The 20,418-nt window shown below is 37.3% G+C and overlaps 1 protein-coding gene across 3 annotated transcripts in view; it reads right to left on the bottom strand.

Moving 5' to 3' along the window:
* The window catches only part of LOC120412571 (protein LSM14 homolog B), a 34,742-nt gene that overhangs the window by 5,049 nt on the left and 9,275 nt on the right, over positions 1–20,418 (bottom strand). The window contains exons 3-8 of one of the 3 annotated variants that reach the window (XM_052709485.1): positions 14,783–15,442; positions 11,561–11,850; positions 11,313–11,495; positions 7,770–7,901; positions 7,085–7,326; positions 12–358 (exon numbers count right to left, since the gene is read on the bottom strand). In XM_052709485.1, coding sequence (XP_052565445.1) covers positions 12–358; positions 7,085–7,326; positions 7,770–7,901; positions 11,313–11,495; positions 11,561–11,850; positions 14,783–15,442 — 1,854 coding nt within the window. The remainder of the gene's footprint in view (positions 1–11; positions 359–7,084; positions 7,327–7,769; positions 7,902–11,312; positions 11,496–11,560; positions 11,851–14,782; positions 15,443–20,418) is intronic. The other 2 variants (XM_052709487.1, XM_052709486.1) reach the window with 2 other exon arrangements.

Raw genomic sequence — 20,418 nt, forward strand, 5'->3', positions numbered from 1 at the left:
CCTCAACCCACCCGCTCCAACTTCGATGGCAGCCGGTTGCTGCTGCTGCTGCTGCTGGGAGGTGGCCGCGGCCAACGCCTGTTGTTCCCGCTGCTGGGACTGCTGCTGCTGCTGCTGGTTGGTGTTGATGTTGGTGATGTTGCGATTGCCGTTGTGAGGAAGACCGTTCTGCTGTTGTTGTTGTTGGTGCTGCTGCTGCCCTTGCCCTTGCCCTTGGTGGTGGTTCTGTTGGCGGTTCTGGCCGCCGCCGTTGTTGTGGTGGCTACGTCCCCGGTAGTTGTTGCCGCCGCGGTACTGGTGGTTGTTGCCGCGGTAGTTGTTGGGGCCGCGGTTGTAGTAACCGCCGCGTCTGTTGTATCTGGGAGGAGGAAGGAAAAAAGGATGTTTAGTATGCGCGGCATAGTTGGTTTGAGAAGAAACTAGTACTTCACTACAATGTTGTTCAAATCAAGCTCAAAAGGAGTATGTAGATAACACAATAATATTTTAACAATCTAGTACACTGATTTCCAAACTTTGTTTGACCATGCCCCACACCTTGCAAGCACTGCTCTAGTACCTCATCAGATTCCAGTGCCATTTTTTTCTTGCATGCATTTAGTACTTCAGTCATAATAATAGAAAAAAAAACAAAGTACATTATTTTTGCATAATAGAACTGTAAAGTTCTACTCAGCTTAACAGTTTTACACTTGTTTGACTTTTTTTGTTCGTGAATTTACAAAATATAAATATATAAGTCGATTGCGGGCAGTGGGGCCAAGCGGTTTCTCCGCAGGATTGTTCCTGTTTTTAGCGTTCTTTTTTCCTCGTTAGCAGTGATAAAATCAGTCCTTTCTTTATCATCGTCGACCGGAAGGCACGCCGCTGATAATTTCAGTCGATCGCGAGCAGTTTGACCACGTGGTTGCTTTGCATGTTTAAACATGATTTCGGGCATCTATTTTTCCCGGCATCATCAGTCGATCGCGTGCAGCGGGTCCGCGCGGTTGATTTGCATGTTTCGTAGTGATTTTGAGTTTTTCTTTTTCTTTTTGGTACAGTACAGTGGCCCAATTTTGACAAGCAACTCGTATTGCCTGATCTCGCAAAGTAATCCATGAACTGAAAAAATGACTAAATGTATTAGGGGTTATGATATTGCTCACAATTTTCCAAAAACGTGTCCACGTGGATGATCGATGGTCCCTAGGGTGACACCCCTGCCTCGGTTATTTAGGTACAGCCATGCCCCGGTTTTGCACTGCCCCGGTTTTGATTCGAACAGCTGCCTCGGTTAAGCACGGCCCAGTGCACAGAGCATTGGGATTTTGGCTACATGGGAGACATTAGCAAAACTACGAATTGTCGAAAAAATACTCAAAATTTCTGTTTTTACAATATGGGTATCAAACAATTGGGATTCTTTCATTCATTTCGAATGTCATAACAACATATTTTGAAAACACTCAAAATTTTCACAAAACTACGCATTTTCGAAAAAAAAATACTCAAAATTTCAGTTTTTTACAATATGGGTATAAAACGATCAGGATTTGTTCATACATTTCGAATGTAATAACAACATTTTTTTGAAAATTCTCAAAATTTTCACAAAACTACGAATTTTCGAAAAATATACTCAAAATTTCTGTTCTTACAATATAGGTATCAAACAATCGGGATTCTTTCATACATTTCGAATGTAATAACAACGTATTTTGAAAGCACTCAAAATTTTCACAAAACTACGTATTTTCGAAAAAAAAAATACTCAAAATTTCAGTTTTCTACAATATGGGTATCAAACGATCAGGATTTTTCATACATTTCGAATTTGATAACGACATTTTTTCGAAAATAGTCAAAATTTTCATAAAAAATACGAATTTTCCAAAAATTACTCAAAATTTCTGTTTTTACAATATGGGTATCAAACAATTGGGGTTTTTTCATACATTTCGAATGTAATAAAAACTTTTTTTTGGAAATACTCTTCTTTTTACAAAAATATGTATTTTCGAAAAAATGCTCAAAATTTAAGTTTTTACAGTGTGGGTATTATCCTTTTCACTCAGATCTTTTCAAACATGCACGAAGCAAAATGATCATCGTTCGGTCAAAACGTTCATCGTTCGATCAAAACGTTCATCGTTTGTGCAACGAATTGAGAGAAAAATTACCATTTCCGGTCTCTTTTCGCTCAATTCTCTCCCAGTTATCATCGAATTCCTTCATTTTCTTGACATTCGCGTCCTACTTCCTACTCCCTGATTGCTGTTTGTGTCATTTTACATGCATTCGAGTTCATCGCTCATCAATTCGAGTTCATTGTAAGTGCTCGTTTGAAAACCTACCAATGAAATCGAGAATATCAACCGATCGGAAATTTTTCATGCATTTCGAATGTTATAACAATTTTTTTTTTGAAAATACTCAAAATTTTTACAAAACTACCTACAAATGTATGAAAAAATCACGATCGTTTGATACCCATAATGTTAAAACTGAAATTCTGAGTTTTTTTTTCAAAAATACGTAGTTTTGTGAAAATTTTGAGTGTTTTCAAAAAATGTTATTACATTCGAAATGTATAAAAAATGCTAATCGTTTAATACCCATATTGTAAAAACTGAAATTTTGGGTATTTTTTTCCAAAATTCGTAGTTTTGTGAAAATTTTGAGTATTTTAAAAAAATGTTATTATGAGTATATTGTAAAAACTAAAGCTTTGACTATTTTTTCGAAAATACGTATTTTTGTGAAAATTTTGAGTGTTTTCAAAAAATGGTTTTATTACATTCGAAATGTATGAAAAAATCCCGATCGTTTGATACCCATATTGTTAAAACGGAAATTTTGGGTATTTTTTTCGAAAATACTTAGTTTTGTTAAAATTTTTAGTATTTAAAAAAATGTTGTTATTAAATTTTGTGAATGTTTTCATGAAATTCATCCCGATTCCAAAACACTATATTTTTTTATGTTTGCATGATTTTTCATACGATTATAGCCAATGTCTCCCATATAGCCAGAATCCCATAAGCTCTGTGCCTCGGTTGTGCACGCCTCGATTCTGCATCCTCCATATGTGGTGCTAAACCGAGGCATGTCTGTAAAAATAAGTAACTGTACCAATTTTGAACCATAGGGTCCTCAATCCCTATCTAAACTTTTATGTACAACGGTAAAACACGAAAAAAAACCATTTCTGATCACTTTTTTTTCATTTTAATGCCAAAAAATCAATTGACAAGACAACATTTTTTCGATTGAGCAACTATGGTCCCCTTGGAATGAACTGGCATTGTCAAGTAGGATCTTTTCTGTCAAGAAGGGCCGCGAAGTTATTTTTTGATTGATTTAAAAATCCATATTAAATCCTTTGCGGTCGTACAAAGGGTCATTATGCTCAGAAGCTCTATCGTTGTGAACAATAATAATATCACAAAGTTTAGCTTAAGTTTAGGAGCCAAGGGTGACGTTAACTGTGTCAGATTATTGTCAGGTTTGTAAAAATGTATGCTAAACAACCTTGTCGAAGATCGCAAAACGATCCAAGTTAACTCAGTCGAGTTATTAGCCATGCAAAGAAGACGTTTTGGTATGAAAAGTTTTTTTTTCACCAATTTCTATAGGTCTAAATTGAAACAGGGGGTATCTCTGATGACGATTTTTTTATTGTAACCCTATTGGTCGAATAGAAGCACTCAAACTTTTGAATCTGAGAGAAACCTAAAATATTGAAAATATTTAAAAAAAAAAATAAACTAAAAAATACATTTTATGGTAAATTAAAAAAAATACAAACTCGATGTTTCTTTTCCTCGTTTTTAATAGGAAAAGAAAAAAAAGTCAAAATTAACAAAATTTTTATGTGTTTTTATTTTTAGAAAGGCTGGGTGCTACAATCTTTCAAAACATCAATTTCCCACGAAAACAGCACGATTTGAAAAAAAAGTTCTCCTACCGGGTTCAAAATTTTGCTGGGGTTACTTGGCCGAAATAATTAGAACCGCATTTTTTTTTGACGTAGACTTACGTCTTTGTCGAAGGTACTGGGGTGTCATTCCAAAAAACCCGGGCCGAAGGCCCTGGAATATTGCGTCATCCGTCAATCGCTTATATCTTCCTTCCCTCAAATCGAATCGGCACGATTTTGGTTCCATTCGATTCGAAAATTATTCAGCAATTTGCTATAAAACTTTCATTGTTGGCAAAATAGTTTTACTATTGAAACAATTGAATGTTTTAAAATGTTTTCAAAAAGCAGAGATTTTGCAAGCAAAATGAGCGCTTCCCACTCACGGACGGGAATGTCAAGTACCTATTTTGAGGGGAAAATCATCCGAGCAACGCGACCGAGTGTCGGTCGCGAAAAAGGAGGGGAAGTAGCAGACCGGAATCATATATAAGAACGCGCGCTCAGCCCATTCTATCATTCACGTCTCAGACGTCGGACCGGCAGCAGCAGCAGGAAAGCTCAGCCCAGAGCAGCAGCAGCAGGAGAGAGACCAGAGCAGCAGGAGAGAGAGGGACCAGAACTGCAAAAGAAGTGCGCATCGCCTTCTCGTCGTCACCGTCAGCCAGTTGCCTCTCGATGGCCGGACCGTTTGGATCGTCCCACCCGGGACGAGGCAGCAACAAGATGGGGCGCGCGCTTGCTCCTTCTCGCCGAAAAGTTGCCTCTCGTGGGTCAAGCCGTGGTTGTGAAACTTCCATATTCTAGTTGTTAAACTTTCCAACTCTTCGGAGTTCCCTCACTTCCCATCCCTCGTCCCACCCGGGGCGAGGCAGCGCAATGAATAATTACAGTTTAAATTTCAGGAACAAATTTTGGTTTTCGGGGGCGACGGTCTGCACAGCTTTCTGAGGCTGCTCTCGCCCCCAACTCCTAAAAACCCGGGCCGAAGGCCCTGGAATACTGCGTCATCCGTCAAACGCTTATATCTTCCTTCCCTCTAATTGAATTGACACGATTTACTTCTGGGGTGACGGATTGCACAGCTTTCTGAGGCTGCCCTCCCCCTCATTCTGCTACCAAACATTCACTCGGTTCGCGAAAAAATCGTTTTTCGTTCTTCTCTTTCCTTCCTCCATTCGATGTTGTCTAGTCAAAGATTTATCAACACATTCAAAGTATGTTTACATGGTAGCTGCGGTTTTGTTCGCATTAGATTTGCCATCTCTTTCTAGTAAAAGTCAATTCGAATCGTATATAAATTCTGTTTCAACAACCGGTATACCGTATACGTACACGGTCCGACTGAATTTACCGATCGCATTCACGATCTTATTCCGTTTATGTATTTCAAGTGTCTAGCTAATTCATCAAAATTAAGAAATGATTCACACATCGAAACTTTACGTAGTCTACGCCATTCCGGTTATGTCTGTGACATAACTACTTTGACTTTTGTTTGACCATTAGGGTGAGCTACACCGTGTTAGGGTGGTCCGAAAAAGTGCAATTTTGTCGATTTTTGCACCCTTTTTTCGAATCATGCTGTTTTCGTGGGAAATTGCTGAAAATTAACAAATGTAAAAATATCTAGCTCATGCAAGAACATTTTTTGGATCCTCTAAAAAAACAATGAAAACATTGTCAATGTTAACAATTGTCAACTCAAAATTCAGTTTAATAAAAAAAATCATGCTTTACCTGTACCTCTCATTTTATGCAAAATTATTATAGAGACAAATTATTCAAACTTATTTTTAAGTCAATGGGTATCATTTATTTTAAATAATAATAAGTGCGATGACTTCATTTATTTAGTTAGACGCATTGATTCTTTTGAACATGTAATCTAGAAGAGTTATTTGCAATTTTCTCTTAAACAAGCTTAATTTTCAATATGAACAATTAAAAAAAATCAGCATTTTTATATTGACCGGAAACCAATCGGCTTTGTTTGCAAAAAAAATCTTTTTTGAATATTGTACTGTATGTATATATTGTATTTTTGGGTATTCAAAAATACCCAAAAAGCAGAAAATAAAAATTTGGTCAAACAAAGAAAACTGAGTTCTGTGCGAGCAACTTACTCTTTTTTTTAACCAAATTTTCTTTTTTTTTTGCTTTTTTCTTGCAAAGAACTCAGTTTTCTTTTTTTTATCATTTTATTTTTTTTTTGCTTTTTGGGTATTTTTTAATACGTGGTTGATTTTTTTGCGTTTGTCGTGTTTTCAGCGTTTTTCTTTTTAATGTGATCAGTCCATTGCGGGCAGCGGGGCCACGCAGTTTCTCTGCAGGATTTGTCGTGTTTTTGAGGTTTTTGTTTTGTTTTTCTTTTTCCGAGTGATTACGGTGAGGCACGGTTGATGGCTGACATGAGTCGATCGCGATCAGCGTTTCGCGCGTCTGATTAGCAAGTTTCGTAAAGATTTTGAAGTACTTGTTTCTTGTTCTCTTTATAAAGTTTTCTTATAGAAATTACTCAAATTTTCTGAGACAAGCATATCGTAATGCTTGATTAAGTCCACCCTACATCATCGCTGGTTTGGTTCGACTGTTGATGCCATCAAAACAAGCAAAAAATCTCGAATTTCTTCCAAATCAGACCATCTCTTTTTTAAACACTCTAAAGCTCCGATTTTTTTTTTTTTTTTTTTTGAAAAAAAACTCCAGTTTTGACCCCAACACCGTGTTGCTGTGAAAATTTCACATAGGTTTTCCAATTGAGCGGCCAGGCCAACTGCGCAAAGTTCACCGCAAAGATGATTCGTTGAGCTGAGTAAAATTTGAGCACGGATTGTTCAAACAACACCACAGTTCTCACTCTACAGGCAAATAAGAAGCGTGACGCTTGAAGTACCGTAAACTGGGGTGGCTTTGATAGTCCGGGTGACATTGATAGAATTTTGATTTGGTCATTAACTTTGATACATCCAATAAAACAGTCTCATGTTTGCATATATGTTCGATAATAAGCTATCCCTTAATGCTAACATACTCAAAATTCTCAAAAATGTTTAGATATTAATTTGACGGGCATTTGAAAAACCTATCAAAGTCACCCCGGGCTATCAAAGTCACCCCAGTTTACGGTACTAGTTTCACCCAACCAACCCCCCTTAACCTCTTCCTAATTTGTTTACTCACCCTCCGCGCCTGGTCGACCCAACGCCGAACGTCTCGGTGTTGAGCTTGCGCTCCTGCCGCCAATCCGTACGCTGCTGCTTGCCCTTGGCCCGCTCCATCGCCTCGCACGAGATGTTGTCGAAGAACGACTTGGTCTTGTCGTAGCACTGCACGTCGTCCTCCTCGGGCTCGTGATCTCCGGCACCGGTCTCATTGCCCGAATCGTCCTTCTTGGTGTCAACGCTGACTTCGTTGTTAATCAGCTGATCATTTTTTTTATTTTTTTTTGGGGTAGACAGATTAGTTGCTGAGCGAGCTAGGATTTTTATCTCTTTATTTTGTCACATAGCGATAGAAATTGAAACAAAACGATTGAATCGACTAAGCAAAATTTTTTGAATTTTGAATTTTCGAGAGAGCCTAATACGGGTGTGTGTTTGCTTACTCGCTCAACCAGTTTCCGGTTAGTGAATCAAAAAGCAACATTACCAACGAGCAGAGTATTATACTTATAAAAAAAACAAGCTAAACGAAAACTAAGGCTAACGAATAGAAAAGAAGGCTCACACAGAGTGACACGATTATGATTCTTTTTGAAGTCCGCGTGGGGAAAAACTATAAAATCTCGTTATTTGTTCAATTCTATGACCAATGTGGTTGGGTGGGTGGATCGCAAATAATAAGTTAAGAAAACAAAAAATAATACCTGCTCAGGCTTCACTTCTTCGCCCACCTTGAGTTTGGACAGCTGGGACCGCAGCTCCTCGAACTTGTTGTTGGCCTGCTCAAAGTCGTAATCGTTCTCGAACTTGAGCAGATTCTTGGTGCGGTTGGCGCCCTGTTTCGGGTGATGGTTATTGTTGTTATGGTTATTATTATTATTATTGTTGTTAGACTTTCGGTTGGAGACTGTGTTATTATTATTGTTGTTGTTGGACTGTTTCTGTTTGCTGTCACTAGACGTGGCGGCCGTTCCACTCGACGATTGGTTATTGGTGCCCTTTTGATTGGATTTTTTTTTTGTTAGATTTTCGAACCCGGCGTAAGAAAGTAGATCAAGGGAAGAGACAGGAGAGAGGATATTTGGTTCAAATCCATGGTAAAAAGGTGCAAGCAAGAGATACAGAGAAAAAGACAGAGAGAAATTTTCGTTTAAGTTTGATATCAAATGACTCTCTACTAAACGTGGGTGTTTACTTCAAAGATGGAACTTAAAAGAATGAGTTGAAGCAAATGCAATTTAGGGCCTAAGTTCGAGAAATAAAATCTAATCAAAAGGCAATGCAATCTTTATTTTTAAAGCTTTTTGTAGCGCCAATCGTCTAAACAAAACAAAAATAAAAAGAACGCCACTCTGTATGCATTTGTTCGACATTTGATTTAATTGCCTAGTTAAAAACCAGAACCCCGTTTAACCCTTTGAATGCTGACTTAGCGCGCCCTTCATGATCGTCATTACGTAGGTACCGTCAGTAAACGAACACGAAGTTAAAACAAACGAATTCCGAGCTCTACACTCAAGCAGCCGCGCGATGCGAAGAAACATGATTTTTCATTTTCTTTTTTTTTTTTTCTCTCATTCTTGTTTGTACGCTACTGCGTGGTGACAGCAATCATTTGATTCGAACGAGAATGATTTTTTTTTGCACTACGTAATAAAAGAACGCTCCCTAAAGTTCGTAAATAATAAAACATATTTAACAATTCGGAAATTCAAAAATACCTATTCGTTATTTTGAAAATTAAACAATTCTAAAATTCAAAAACATAAAAATGTAAAATTCAGAAAACAAAAATAAAAAAAAATAAAAATTGAAATTACAAGCCTAGGTTTAAACATTTGGATGAAAAAAGGGTTTTAAAATGCTTTTTACAGGCGTACAGTTGCTTTCCAATCATTAGTTTTGAAAATATCGAGGTATCGACGGATTTTTTTCCCTAATAAAAATTTTTTTGTGGGACTGTACATAGGTATTTCTAGAAAATTTAAAATGTTTTCAAAGGAGTTCAAACATGCTAAATATAATTATAAACGCGGAAAAATGCATTTTAACTGGTTTTCAGTTGGTTAAACTTTAATTTTCATTAAAATTTTGAAGTTTTTCGAAAAAATATGTTTTTTGCCCCCTAATTTTTCAGGCCAATTTTGAAAGGGGGGGGGGGGGGGTGGCGACATAAACTTTGAAAAATATTTGCAACGGCTAATCAACTATTAGAAAAAAATCAAAAATCTAAAGAAATTTCAAAAATATCAAAAATTTAAAAAAAAATGCAAAAATCTTATGAAAATTCACACCTTAATTAAACTTCCGAATATTTAATATTCAAAAGTTCGATATTGCACATTTTAAATTTAAAAAAAATGCAAAATTTAAAGAAAATGTAAACCTTATTTCAACCTCCGAATTTTTAATATTGAAAAGTACGATATTGCACAATTTAAAATTTAAAAAAAATCAACAATTTAAAAAATGCAAAAATCTAAAAAAATTTACACTCTATTTCAACCTCCGAATTTTAAATAGTGAAAAGTTCGATATTGCGCAATGTAAAATTTAAAAATCAACAATTCAAAAAAAAGCTAAAATCTAAAGAAAATTTACACTTTATTTTAACCACAGCAGCAGCAATAAACTAAAAAAATAGAAATTTGAATAAATGGAAATCCGAAAATTTTTATATTGAAAAAAATGAAAATTATAATTTAAAAGCTCAAAAATTCAAAAAAAAAAAACATTGTAGGCTCAAAAACATGTTATTTATAATTAAGTGAAAAAAATACTTTCTAAAATTTATAATTCTATAATTTTGAAATTTAAAATTTATGAAATCTGTAGTAACTTTTTAAAGGGGAACTCAAATTAAGAAATAAATTTACAAAAGAAATAGTGAATTATTCTTGCCCGCCAAACTGAATCCAATGAAAGCAGGTATCATTCCCAAGTGGCAGTTTTTTGCAAATTGTCGCTGGAATACAAAATTTCGTCAAATTCAGTTTTTAAGGTACTAACCACAGCAGGTACTAGACCCAAAGTAGGGGCAAACCGTATTGAACGACTTGGAAATAAAAAAAAATTAGAAATTTCAAAAATCAACTACAGTACTTGTCCGGCAACTGGGCTGAGAACGTAGCCCAGTCACCAAATGTTGCTCGTTAACTAGGCTGAGCAAAAAATAACGAGGGGACCACCGATGCAAAATATTTTCCAGATGAAATATAAAAATAAAAGTTACTCAAATTTATTTACAATGCTTACTTTTCATATTTCTTTAATTGTAACTTGAAATTAAACAAAAGTTTGAAAAAAGTTTTTTATTTATTGAATATGATTATTGCATCAATTAACCCCTGGGTCATTTTGGTTTGTTTTGGTTTTTTTGACGTTTGTCTGCTTTTTAACGGGGCTATGGTCCAGTTATCGAGCGCCCAGTTAAAAAGCAGCCCAGTTAAACAACGCCCAGTTACCGAACAACTACTGTATTCGAAAATTTAAAAACAAAAAAAAATAAAAATAAAAAAATCTGATGTGAAAACTTACGGAATAAAAAAATAGAATACAAATTATTATCTCTGCCATTTTAGCTATTAAATTTCTGAATCCTTTGAAAATACTAATAAATTTTTTTTTCCGTGCTTCGATTTGAATTTTTTCAGAGGACTTCGTATAATGGAGTCTGGACCAATGCTTGATGAAGGATCTGTCACTGAATGGGACTGCTCGATATTTGAAAGAACTTTCCATCAGCAATCATTGCCGAAAACGAAACATGATCGCCGACACACAGCGCCTATCATGATCGTCACGAACGAAAAATGAGCACCACTCAAGCAGCCGCTGAACGAGACAACGTGCTCTTTCTCTCGTTTTTTTTTGTCTCTCTCTCTCTCTCTACCTTGTGTTTGCTGCGTGGTGACAGAAGTCATTTGAATGCGATCATGGGAGAGACGAACGGAATCTCAATAGAATGTCAAACGACCGTTCTCTGAGCGAATGTAATTCTAGAGGGAGGTCTATTCTGTGCCGAGTGCCTGTTCAAAATATCCCGACTGACATTCTATTACTTCATCCGACTAATGCTTCCGTACCCAGTGAAGTACTAGATTGGACTCAAGCATGTAAAAACAAGCTTTAGCCTAGAATTCCACCGTCACTTTTGAACAAATGCACACAGAACGCTTCCGCTAGTGAAAAGACAGCTCAAAATCAGTGCTGATTCTGTCTAAAGCAAGAAACTGTGCAGGACTCACCTGTGCCGGACCGCGAGGTCCACGCGGACGTCCGCGCATGTTGTTATTGCTGTTCTGGCTGTTGTTCTGGTTGTTGTTCTGGCCACGGTTCTGGTTGTTCCAGCCGCCACGGTTCTGGTTCTGGCCACCCTGACCACCTTGGCCGCCTCCTTGGCTTCCCTGCCGCTGCTGCTGCATGTTGTTCTACGTACAAAATAACATGAGTCAAGGAAATCAACCCAAACTTCAAAGTCATACGGCACTCTCACCTTGTTAAAGTTCTCCTTCATCTGGCCGCCGTCGTTCTTGCCCGAGTCGCGCCGCTCGCGCTGCTGCCCCTGGCTCCGCTGGCTGTTGTTCCGGTTGCGCTGGTGGCCGCCTCGCTGCTCCAGGTTGGCGCCGTCTCCGCCGCTGCGGTTTCCGTCACGGTTCTGCTGCTGGCCCTGGTTCGTCTGGACGGCCATGTCCACGGTGGGGCTCTTGCGCGACAGCAAGTTGCTCGGCGTGGTGGACCGGGATCCTCCGGCGTTGCCGCCACCAGCTCCAGCTCCGATCAAATCTGGGTTTTGGAGGGGGAGAGAATTTTGTTAGGGGTATTGTAAGGTTTGATGTTGTTGAAGAGAGGGCGGTATAAAAAATCAAACTCAAATACAGAAGACGTTGTGAGTAGCAAGCAGGCAGCAAAGCTAATATACAGAGATGAATAATATGTTTGGTTGGGAAGAAAAAGAACAATCGGGAACAACATCTGTGGGGGTGTACCCCATTTGGCATAACGGGTTTTCAAGAAGGACGTTTGGCATAATGGACGTTGGGCATAATTATTACCAGATTTTATTTTTGTTTTATTTTATAAGTACTTCTCATTTTCACGAATGAAAATGTATTGTTTATTTGCCTTTTTTAGACAACTTTCAGAGATTACTATTATTTTTTTCGAAAAATTAGATATCTCTTTATTTTTTCCCCAATTGTTTTCTTTTTGAATATTTCACAATAAATCTTTTGAATGAAATTTTGATATTTTTATTGAAAATTTAGTTTAAAGAAGGAAATATCTCTTGTTAGCTTTACATTTTCCCCTTTCAATATAATAAGTAATAATATTTTTTGAATAAAATTTTCCTTTTTATATGAAATTCAACTTAATGATGAAAAAACCTCTTCAAATTTTGGACAATTGAGCTGTTATAATGCAATTTTCCCTTCTTTTGATCATAATTTAACTTGAAGAAGGAAAAATCTCTAAATAAATCCACATTTTCCCTTCTTTTTTTCGAATTCAATCTAAAGAACACCCAGAACTGGGCAGCACTCGTCCGACATGAGAGTAGCGGTAAGATTTACAGATACAGAGAACACAGTTGACCGAGAGAATTATGCCCTCGAGTCCATTTTAAGAAAAAGTTCATTCTTCAAAACAAAAAGTGTTGTCTACGGGAATTGAACCACGGACCTTTAATAGAATAACTCAATAACTAAACTGCCTTGGTTACAACAGCTTGGTGACACAAGAGTAGTCAGATGTCGATGTATGACCCATGTTGAAGATTTACTGTTTTAATTAATTAATGAAATTAATTGTTTTGCAGATTTCGATTTTACTTTTCACTAAATATTTTGCTATTTAGTTTTTTTTATGAAATTTTACCATATTATTTTTTGCAATAAAGTTGTGTATGCAATTTTCCCTTCTTGTATTTATTTAAAACTAATCTTAAAGAAGAGAAAATTGTTTAAAAAATTAATTGCTAATTAAATTGATTTTTTGAATAGAGGTTGTTGAAAAACATAAAAATAATGCGATTGTCAAACATTTTAAGAGTGGCAAAATGTGAATCTTTAAAGAGACTTTTCCTTCTATAAGTTTAATTTTATATAAAAGAAGGGAAAATTTCATAAACAAAGGCAATTGTCAAGTATTCAAAACGTATTTTTTTTTAGATTTTCGCTTCTAAAAGTTGAATTTAAAATAAAAGAAGGGAAAATTTCATAACAACTCATTTGCCAAATATTTGAAGAAAGAAAAATGAACATCCCTTATTAAGGTTTAATATTAAAGAAGGGAAAATTGCATAAAAATCAATAATTGCAAAATATTGAAAAAGAGATTTTACCTTCCTTTAGTTTTAAAATTAAAGAAGAGAAAATTGCTTTTAAAATATTAATTGGATTTCTTTAAAGAAGAGCAAATGTACATACATTCTTCAGGTTGAATTCAAAAAAGGAGGGAAAAGGGATCTTCAGGTTGAATTCAAAAAAGGAGGAAAAGGGAAAATAGTGTAAAATCTTTATTGCATAATATTTAAAGACTGGCAAAACTTACATCTCTTTGTTAGTTGAATTTAAAATAAAAGAAAGAAAAATTTAATACAAAAAATTAGCTGCAAAGTATTTCAAAAGAAGAAAAATCTTAATTTTATATAGACAGTTTCTAAAAAAGAATTTTGAATAATTTTATGAAAAAATGCATTATAAAGCTTTTGAAGTAAAACTATCTGTTTAGAAAATATGAAAAAAGCTATAAGTTATTATTCTTTACAAAAAAATTATACTAATTTAACAAAACAAAAAAAGCTAGCAATAATTATGCCAAACGTCCATTATGCCAAATGTCCATTATGCCAAACGTCCTTGATGGGTTTTGAACGAGTTATGCCAAACGTCCATTAGGCCAAATGTCCTTCTTGAAAACCCGTTATGCCAAATGTCCATTATGCCAAATGGGGTACACCCATCTGTGGGAAGATGGCTGCAAAAGGGACATGAATTGCGTTCCTGACGAAACTTTCCTTGACTGCCTGTGCCTTTTCGCTCAATGTGCTCTCAACTTTTGCATGCAATTCGATGGTTTTTTGTTGTAGTCTACTTACAAATGATCTAGCTGATGTTAGTCGATGGTACTAGCTACTGTGTGCTAATTAGCTTAATAGCATTACTGAAATTATTTCCTTTTTTTACAGTTCGTCAGTTTAGTCTTTTTTGTCGCATATTTAACAACCTAAACTAACTATTTATCTTGTTCATGAAAATAACTGATCAAAACATGAAACACTAGCAATATTTATAAAAAAAGATGAAGAAACAATAAATCTTTGTACATGTAAGTAGGAAATAGAGTAATAAAGTTCACACGCTAAGCTACCTTTTTGCCGGCAAAGAAACCAAGCCAAACAAGTATGAATGCCAAGAAGCGTTATATTTCAAATGATTCCAGGCAAACGAATAAGCTCTCTCTTATTTTTAAGTAGGTCATTTAGCATAATATGAAATCCACCACAATCATATGCCAAATGACACTAGCCAGATTCTACTGAGAGTAAATGAATCCAAAAAAATGTATGACCATGATAAATAAATAGAAAAATAAATAGAGAGAGAGAGAACAGTAAAACAAGCCTAGCAAAAAAAACAACACACACGACGATGTGTGAAAACAGCCCAAATAAAATAAAAAGCAGCCGCATCACACATCCCGTGGGGCCTCCCACCTTGATCGCGGTGCTCGGCGACGACGGCGCCATCGATGTTATTAACCTCAGGGGAAGATCCAATCCGACCGGCACCACCGGTGGTGGTGCCAGCAGCCGTCCCAGAAGACGACTGCTGATCGGAGGAGGAGGTGCCTACTAAAAAGTTCCCTAGCTCGTTGTTGCCACCAGACGATTGCTGAGATTGCTGGTTGGCCTGTTGCTGCTGCTGCTGCTGCTGCATTTGATTGACCGCCTGGGGACCACCACCACCACCCGAGGGGGGAAACGGACTCTTGGAAACCAATTCGTTCGCGGACGATAGCATACCTCCGAGATTGTTGATGCCGCCGAACGAGCTGTACGGGGCGCCCATCGGGGTGTGGCCGGGCGGGGGACCACCCATCGGCGGACCACCGGGACCTCCGATCGGGGGCATCATGAAGCCGCCCGGTTGCGGCTGGAAGCCGGCCTGGCCGAGCTTGTTCTGCAGCGGCGGGGGCAGCTGCTGCTGCGGCGGCAGATGCATCTGCATGATGGCCGGATCGTTCGGCACCGGGTTGTTGTTGATGACGCGGATGTCCTTGATGTCGGACCCGCGGAACAGGATGTAGTCGTAGCATTGGTTCTGGGGCGCGATCGGGAACTGCGTCTCGCGGTCCTCCGTGCCGTACGATTTCACTGGGAAAAGAGGGATAGAATAAATAGTGGATTAGATATTGTGTTCACATTACTATTTGTATATGATTGCGCCTCAATGCAGGCACAAAAAAACAAAACACCCTTTGAACTGGATTTTCTCAGTGAAAATATTCCTTCCCCGCTTAAATGTTGTTCACCCTCAAACACAAAAAAAATGCAAGTTTGTTTGTTTGCCATAGTCTAATAGCTCCTTCCTAATCTAATATAATCAGACCCTAGCGCAGCCAATCTTTCGAAGGGATCCTGGAGAGTGCCTTAGGTTAGATGACGCCTAGCACTCTTCTTGTCATTTATTAACATTTGTAGTGCGCCATTAGGTTTTACGCCGACTCGATTTGGAGGTTAGAAGGAGTGCACTGTTTACATGGACTTAGCACAGTTCGATGCGGTCGTCGATTTTGTTCGGGGAAATTCGTCGACAATCGACGAAGACCATGTAAACAGTGCACACGAGCTGTCAAATGACGTCACGGTGTAAAACCTAATTGCATTGAAAGCGTTAAAGCGGCCAGGCCTACTGCGTAAAGCCGTATCGCAGAGATAACTCGTAATTGAGTTGAGTTTGAGCACTGAGTGTTCGAACAACAACACAATTCTGAATCGACAGGGGAGGAAGAAGCGTGGGGACACGCCACTATACGCTCCGAGATTTTGGTTGTATTCGTTGGGAGCACTATGCTAAGAAGGTTTGGTACTTCGGGACCCTCTGGGATGGGACATTGTATTTCCACAAATGCCCTGGACTAGAAGTGGGCATAAAAAGAGCGAGCCGCTCAAAGAGCCGGTTCACTAAAAAGAGCGAACGAAGCATGGCTCACAAAAAAGAACCGCGGTTCTTTTTTAAACTCCGGTTTTTTGAAAGAACCGTTCCAAGATAGAATGATTTGTAACTTGTTATAAATATAATTTATCGAACTTCGAACAAATTTTCAGTTTGCTACTTTTCTTTGAAATTCCAAAAGTAAATGATTTTCTAAACAAAATGAAAAAGCTTTTCTTTATTTAACTGATCGTACATTAAAGTATTATCCGAATACAAATATGAGCATTTAAAATTGCATAGCTTGTAAAATATTACCAAAAATTTACTAAATAGCTGAGAGATTATGGAAAAAAAATCTCTTGCCTGGTTTAACTTCAGTGTTTATAGACTTAATCGATTAAATCAGAATTTAGAAAAGAGTTCATAAAATCACACAGTTCTTAAACATAACCTTTTTATCAAAATTTTTAAAAGAGCGAAAGAGCCGTACAAAAGAGCGGCTCTTTTTAGTGAGCGAACGAAAATAAGCGGCTCCTAAAAAAGAGCGGTTTTGCCCACCTCTACCCTAGACACTATTTGCCGTGGTTATAGCGCCACAACTCGCTCTCTGTAACAGTATTCCTAATTCCAGTCCAAGTTCACCAAGTCGACATGGCCTAGTGGTTAGCATTTTTGCTTACCAATCCAAAGGACGGAGGATCGAACTCCGCCTCGAGCGACTTTGATTTTTCGTTCAAATTCATCATTTCAAATTTATGTGTTCTTAACTTTCTCGTTGGGAGCAGATGGGAATCGAACCCAGAACAATCCGCTTACAAAGAGAACACCGTAACCAGTCAGCCACGGCCGCTCCTAATAGTCTAATACAGGGGTATGGCCCGCGGGCCAAACATGGCCCGCGAGGTGATATTTTGTGGCCCGCGGACCCATTTTGAATGGTCATGTAAAATGGCCCGTCGACCACTTGTAAAGTGAGTTTATACTTTTCCAAAATGTAGGTTTATTTTTAACTTTTATATGGTAATCTTTTTATTTTTTGTTAATAAAAAAAACTTATGATTTATCAATATTTTGATCCCCACATCCCCACAGGATACAAATAATTTGTTCAAAAAAAAATTATAATTCGTTTTCGTTTTCGTTTTACGGAGCAAGGTGGGGGACGCGGCCTCAAGTCAGTCCAAGTCCGGTTTCTTGTGGAAAATAGGGTAGTGGCCGAACTAGTATTGCATACCAAATGAACACCACCGGAAGATATAGAGGATCAGGAGGGGGAAGGTGAAAGAAAATTAGTGTACACTGAGGAAAAAGAATGTAAGATTTTCATAAGTACACATCTTATGTGCTGCCTGATTTGAGTATCCACTAGCCTCTCGCGATTTTCATAGACAATCTTATGACCATCACTATAAATTCATATGATTATAACTAAACTTTACTTATGTATTTGGTCCACTGTTGATAGACTATGGACTTCATAAGAAATTCTTATGGAATTCATCTGTAATTTGTCAATGGTTTTCGCGTAAGATGCTAGTGTGAAATTTTTTGACATTTCAAGATGGCGAAAGGACGGATCGTGCAGACAATTTAAAACCCTCGCGACTTAAAATCGCCCCGTAATCCGTTCCGGTAACAACTACACAATGCTGCTGCCGCCGCTATGAGTTTCTGATCGGACGAATCAATTTTCTTGTTTACCGCGACCTCCAAGACTCAGGTAAGTTCTGTGGCGGGTGTTTGGTTCGAAGTTGAATATTTTATTTGGGTATTTTCAGGTAACATTAAAAACCGTTGGTTCCGACGGCGGCCCTCCTCAGCATCCTCCGGAAGGATCCGGAGAATAGCATCGATGAGGACAGTTCCGTGCAGCGACTGGTCGAAGGTCGGAGAAAACATCTCTTCGAAGCAAAAAAGGAAATGAAGTTTTGGGTATAATACGATAATTTAAAAATATATACGTTTAAATTGAAATTAATTTTTATTTTCATTCAATAAAAAATAAGGAAAAATGGTTATGAAAAACGATGTTTGTTAATATGATCTCCATGAGCATTGCCATATATTCTGTACACAATTCCATCTATGAATGTCATAAGATAACTCAATGGAAATCTTAATTGACGGCTTTGTAAAATTTCCCCTCCCAGCCATAAGAAAATCTTATGACATCCGAATAAAATCCTGATGTCGAAAGGTCATAAGACGTTCTTATGGATTTTGCCAGTACTTTTTTCTGAGTGTAGGTGTGAGTAGTAAGAACTTGAATGACTTAAGCAGTTACGTTAATCTAAGTTTAACACTGAATAAAGGAAATCTGAAATTATGATTCAAAGTAAAAAGGCCCGGAAGAAATTGAATTATTAGTTAATTAAATAAGAAAATGTAAATAATCGGAGATTTATACAAAGGACACCTAGGATGTATTTCAAATTTAAAGGAAATTAAAAAAAAAAATGGAAACCGAAAGATGAAAACTAACTTGTCTATGGAATATAAATCTTGATGCATTTTTTTCTGGGCCCCGTCCTGTCGCGTCTGTCAGTAGTCTTATCGTATGTACATTACAACTAGAAGCAGATGTGCAAATGAAATAGTACACTTCGACCAGTTTAACCATTGATTAAAGTCCAATCTATTATTTACGGAAAACAAACATTTATCAACAACCTAAACTAAACTTTCTGAAAGAAACTTGAATCTCAAACTCCCAAATGCCAAACATTCCTTTACCTTGTTTTTAACCCAATGAACATAACTGAACAGTTCATACTTTACAAGTTGAACACTCGTTGTTAAGACGACTATTTCCGTAGTAACAGTTCAATAGGGCGAATCTGCATTTGTAAACAAGCAGTCTATCCCCCTCTTACTTGACGTGAACTGTCACTTGAGCGAAAGGGATAGACTGTCTGTCCACAAATGCAGACGCGCTCCATTGAACTGTTATTACGGATTTCGTGCCTTCCATTTCATTAGGGCACAGAAGCTCTGCAAACAAGAGTGTATCCCTATCATACATTATGTAAACTGTCATTTGAGTGAGAGAGATGCATCCCTGTTCACAAAAACCATGTGTCCCTTTGAAATGTTAGGCTCCATTTGATCGTCAAAACTCCAGTAGATCCTCGATTCGCAACAATGGTCGATACAACCATAATCCGAAAACCGTTAGTTCAACAGATTAACGAATTTTGTCCGATATCATTTCATTACTGATTGATCGAGACTCTATGGATTTTTTTTGACTATTCCGAATGGTTAGCATACCACATAAATTGAAATCAGAGATTCTGAAAGCATTACTTAACTCACTTTCACACAGATGGAGTCTGGAACTGTTAAACAACCTAAAGTTACAAAAAAATACTAACTATTCTGAGTGCCTTGCAACAAAACTAATTTATCAAAATACCAAATCCTAACCTAACACCCACTTTGAAAAAAAACGAAAAAAATCACAATGCCTAGAAGAGGCCTCTCTTACTGTTTTGTGTAAGCGTTGCTGTGCTTTATGAATTTCTACCTAAGCTAACGACGTATCAAAAAGATTAAAACCTGTTCAAAGCAGATTTTACAAACAAGAATATTGAGATGCAAATAAAAAAAATCAATATCTTGCAATTTTACATAGTACAATAGTTGTGATTTCTATCAACACAAGTATATAAATATAAAATAAATGTGTGATATATATCAACATCGGAAACCATCTTTGCAAATAGCCCTGAAACGACGGCAACGTGTGGCTCCATCTCCAGGGGTTATGATAACATAAACATAAACTGTTATTAAACCTTTATGCAAAAAATGATTTTTCAAGAAGATTACACAACACATTCTGTTATTTCAACAGTATTTGTTTTCGAAATGGTATGAAGTTTGTTATTACCGTCTGCCCGGGTAGTCTCTGAGCACTGAAATATTATGATCTGACATATTTTTTTCAAACATTCACTCACAGATTACGACATTTACTCGGATTTGAAGCGGCGGGCGAAGCAGCAATGGATGGACTGCTTCCGGAAACCCGAGGGCGCTTCCTCCGAAAAAGCATGGCCTGAACAGTACATTGGGCACTTTTTCCGCCGTACTCTTGCTTCGCTACTTGCAGATTTCACAACACTAACAACTTGTTTTAAATATATTTCAAGCAAAACAATGCAAAAGGGCCGAAGCCGAAGGGTAAACA

Source organism: Culex pipiens, chromosome 3 (genome assembly GCF_016801865.2).
Source record: "Culex pipiens pallens isolate TS chromosome 3, TS_CPP_V2, whole genome shotgun sequence".
Taxonomy (NCBI): Eukaryota; Metazoa; Arthropoda; class Insecta; order Diptera; family Culicidae; genus Culex; species Culex pipiens.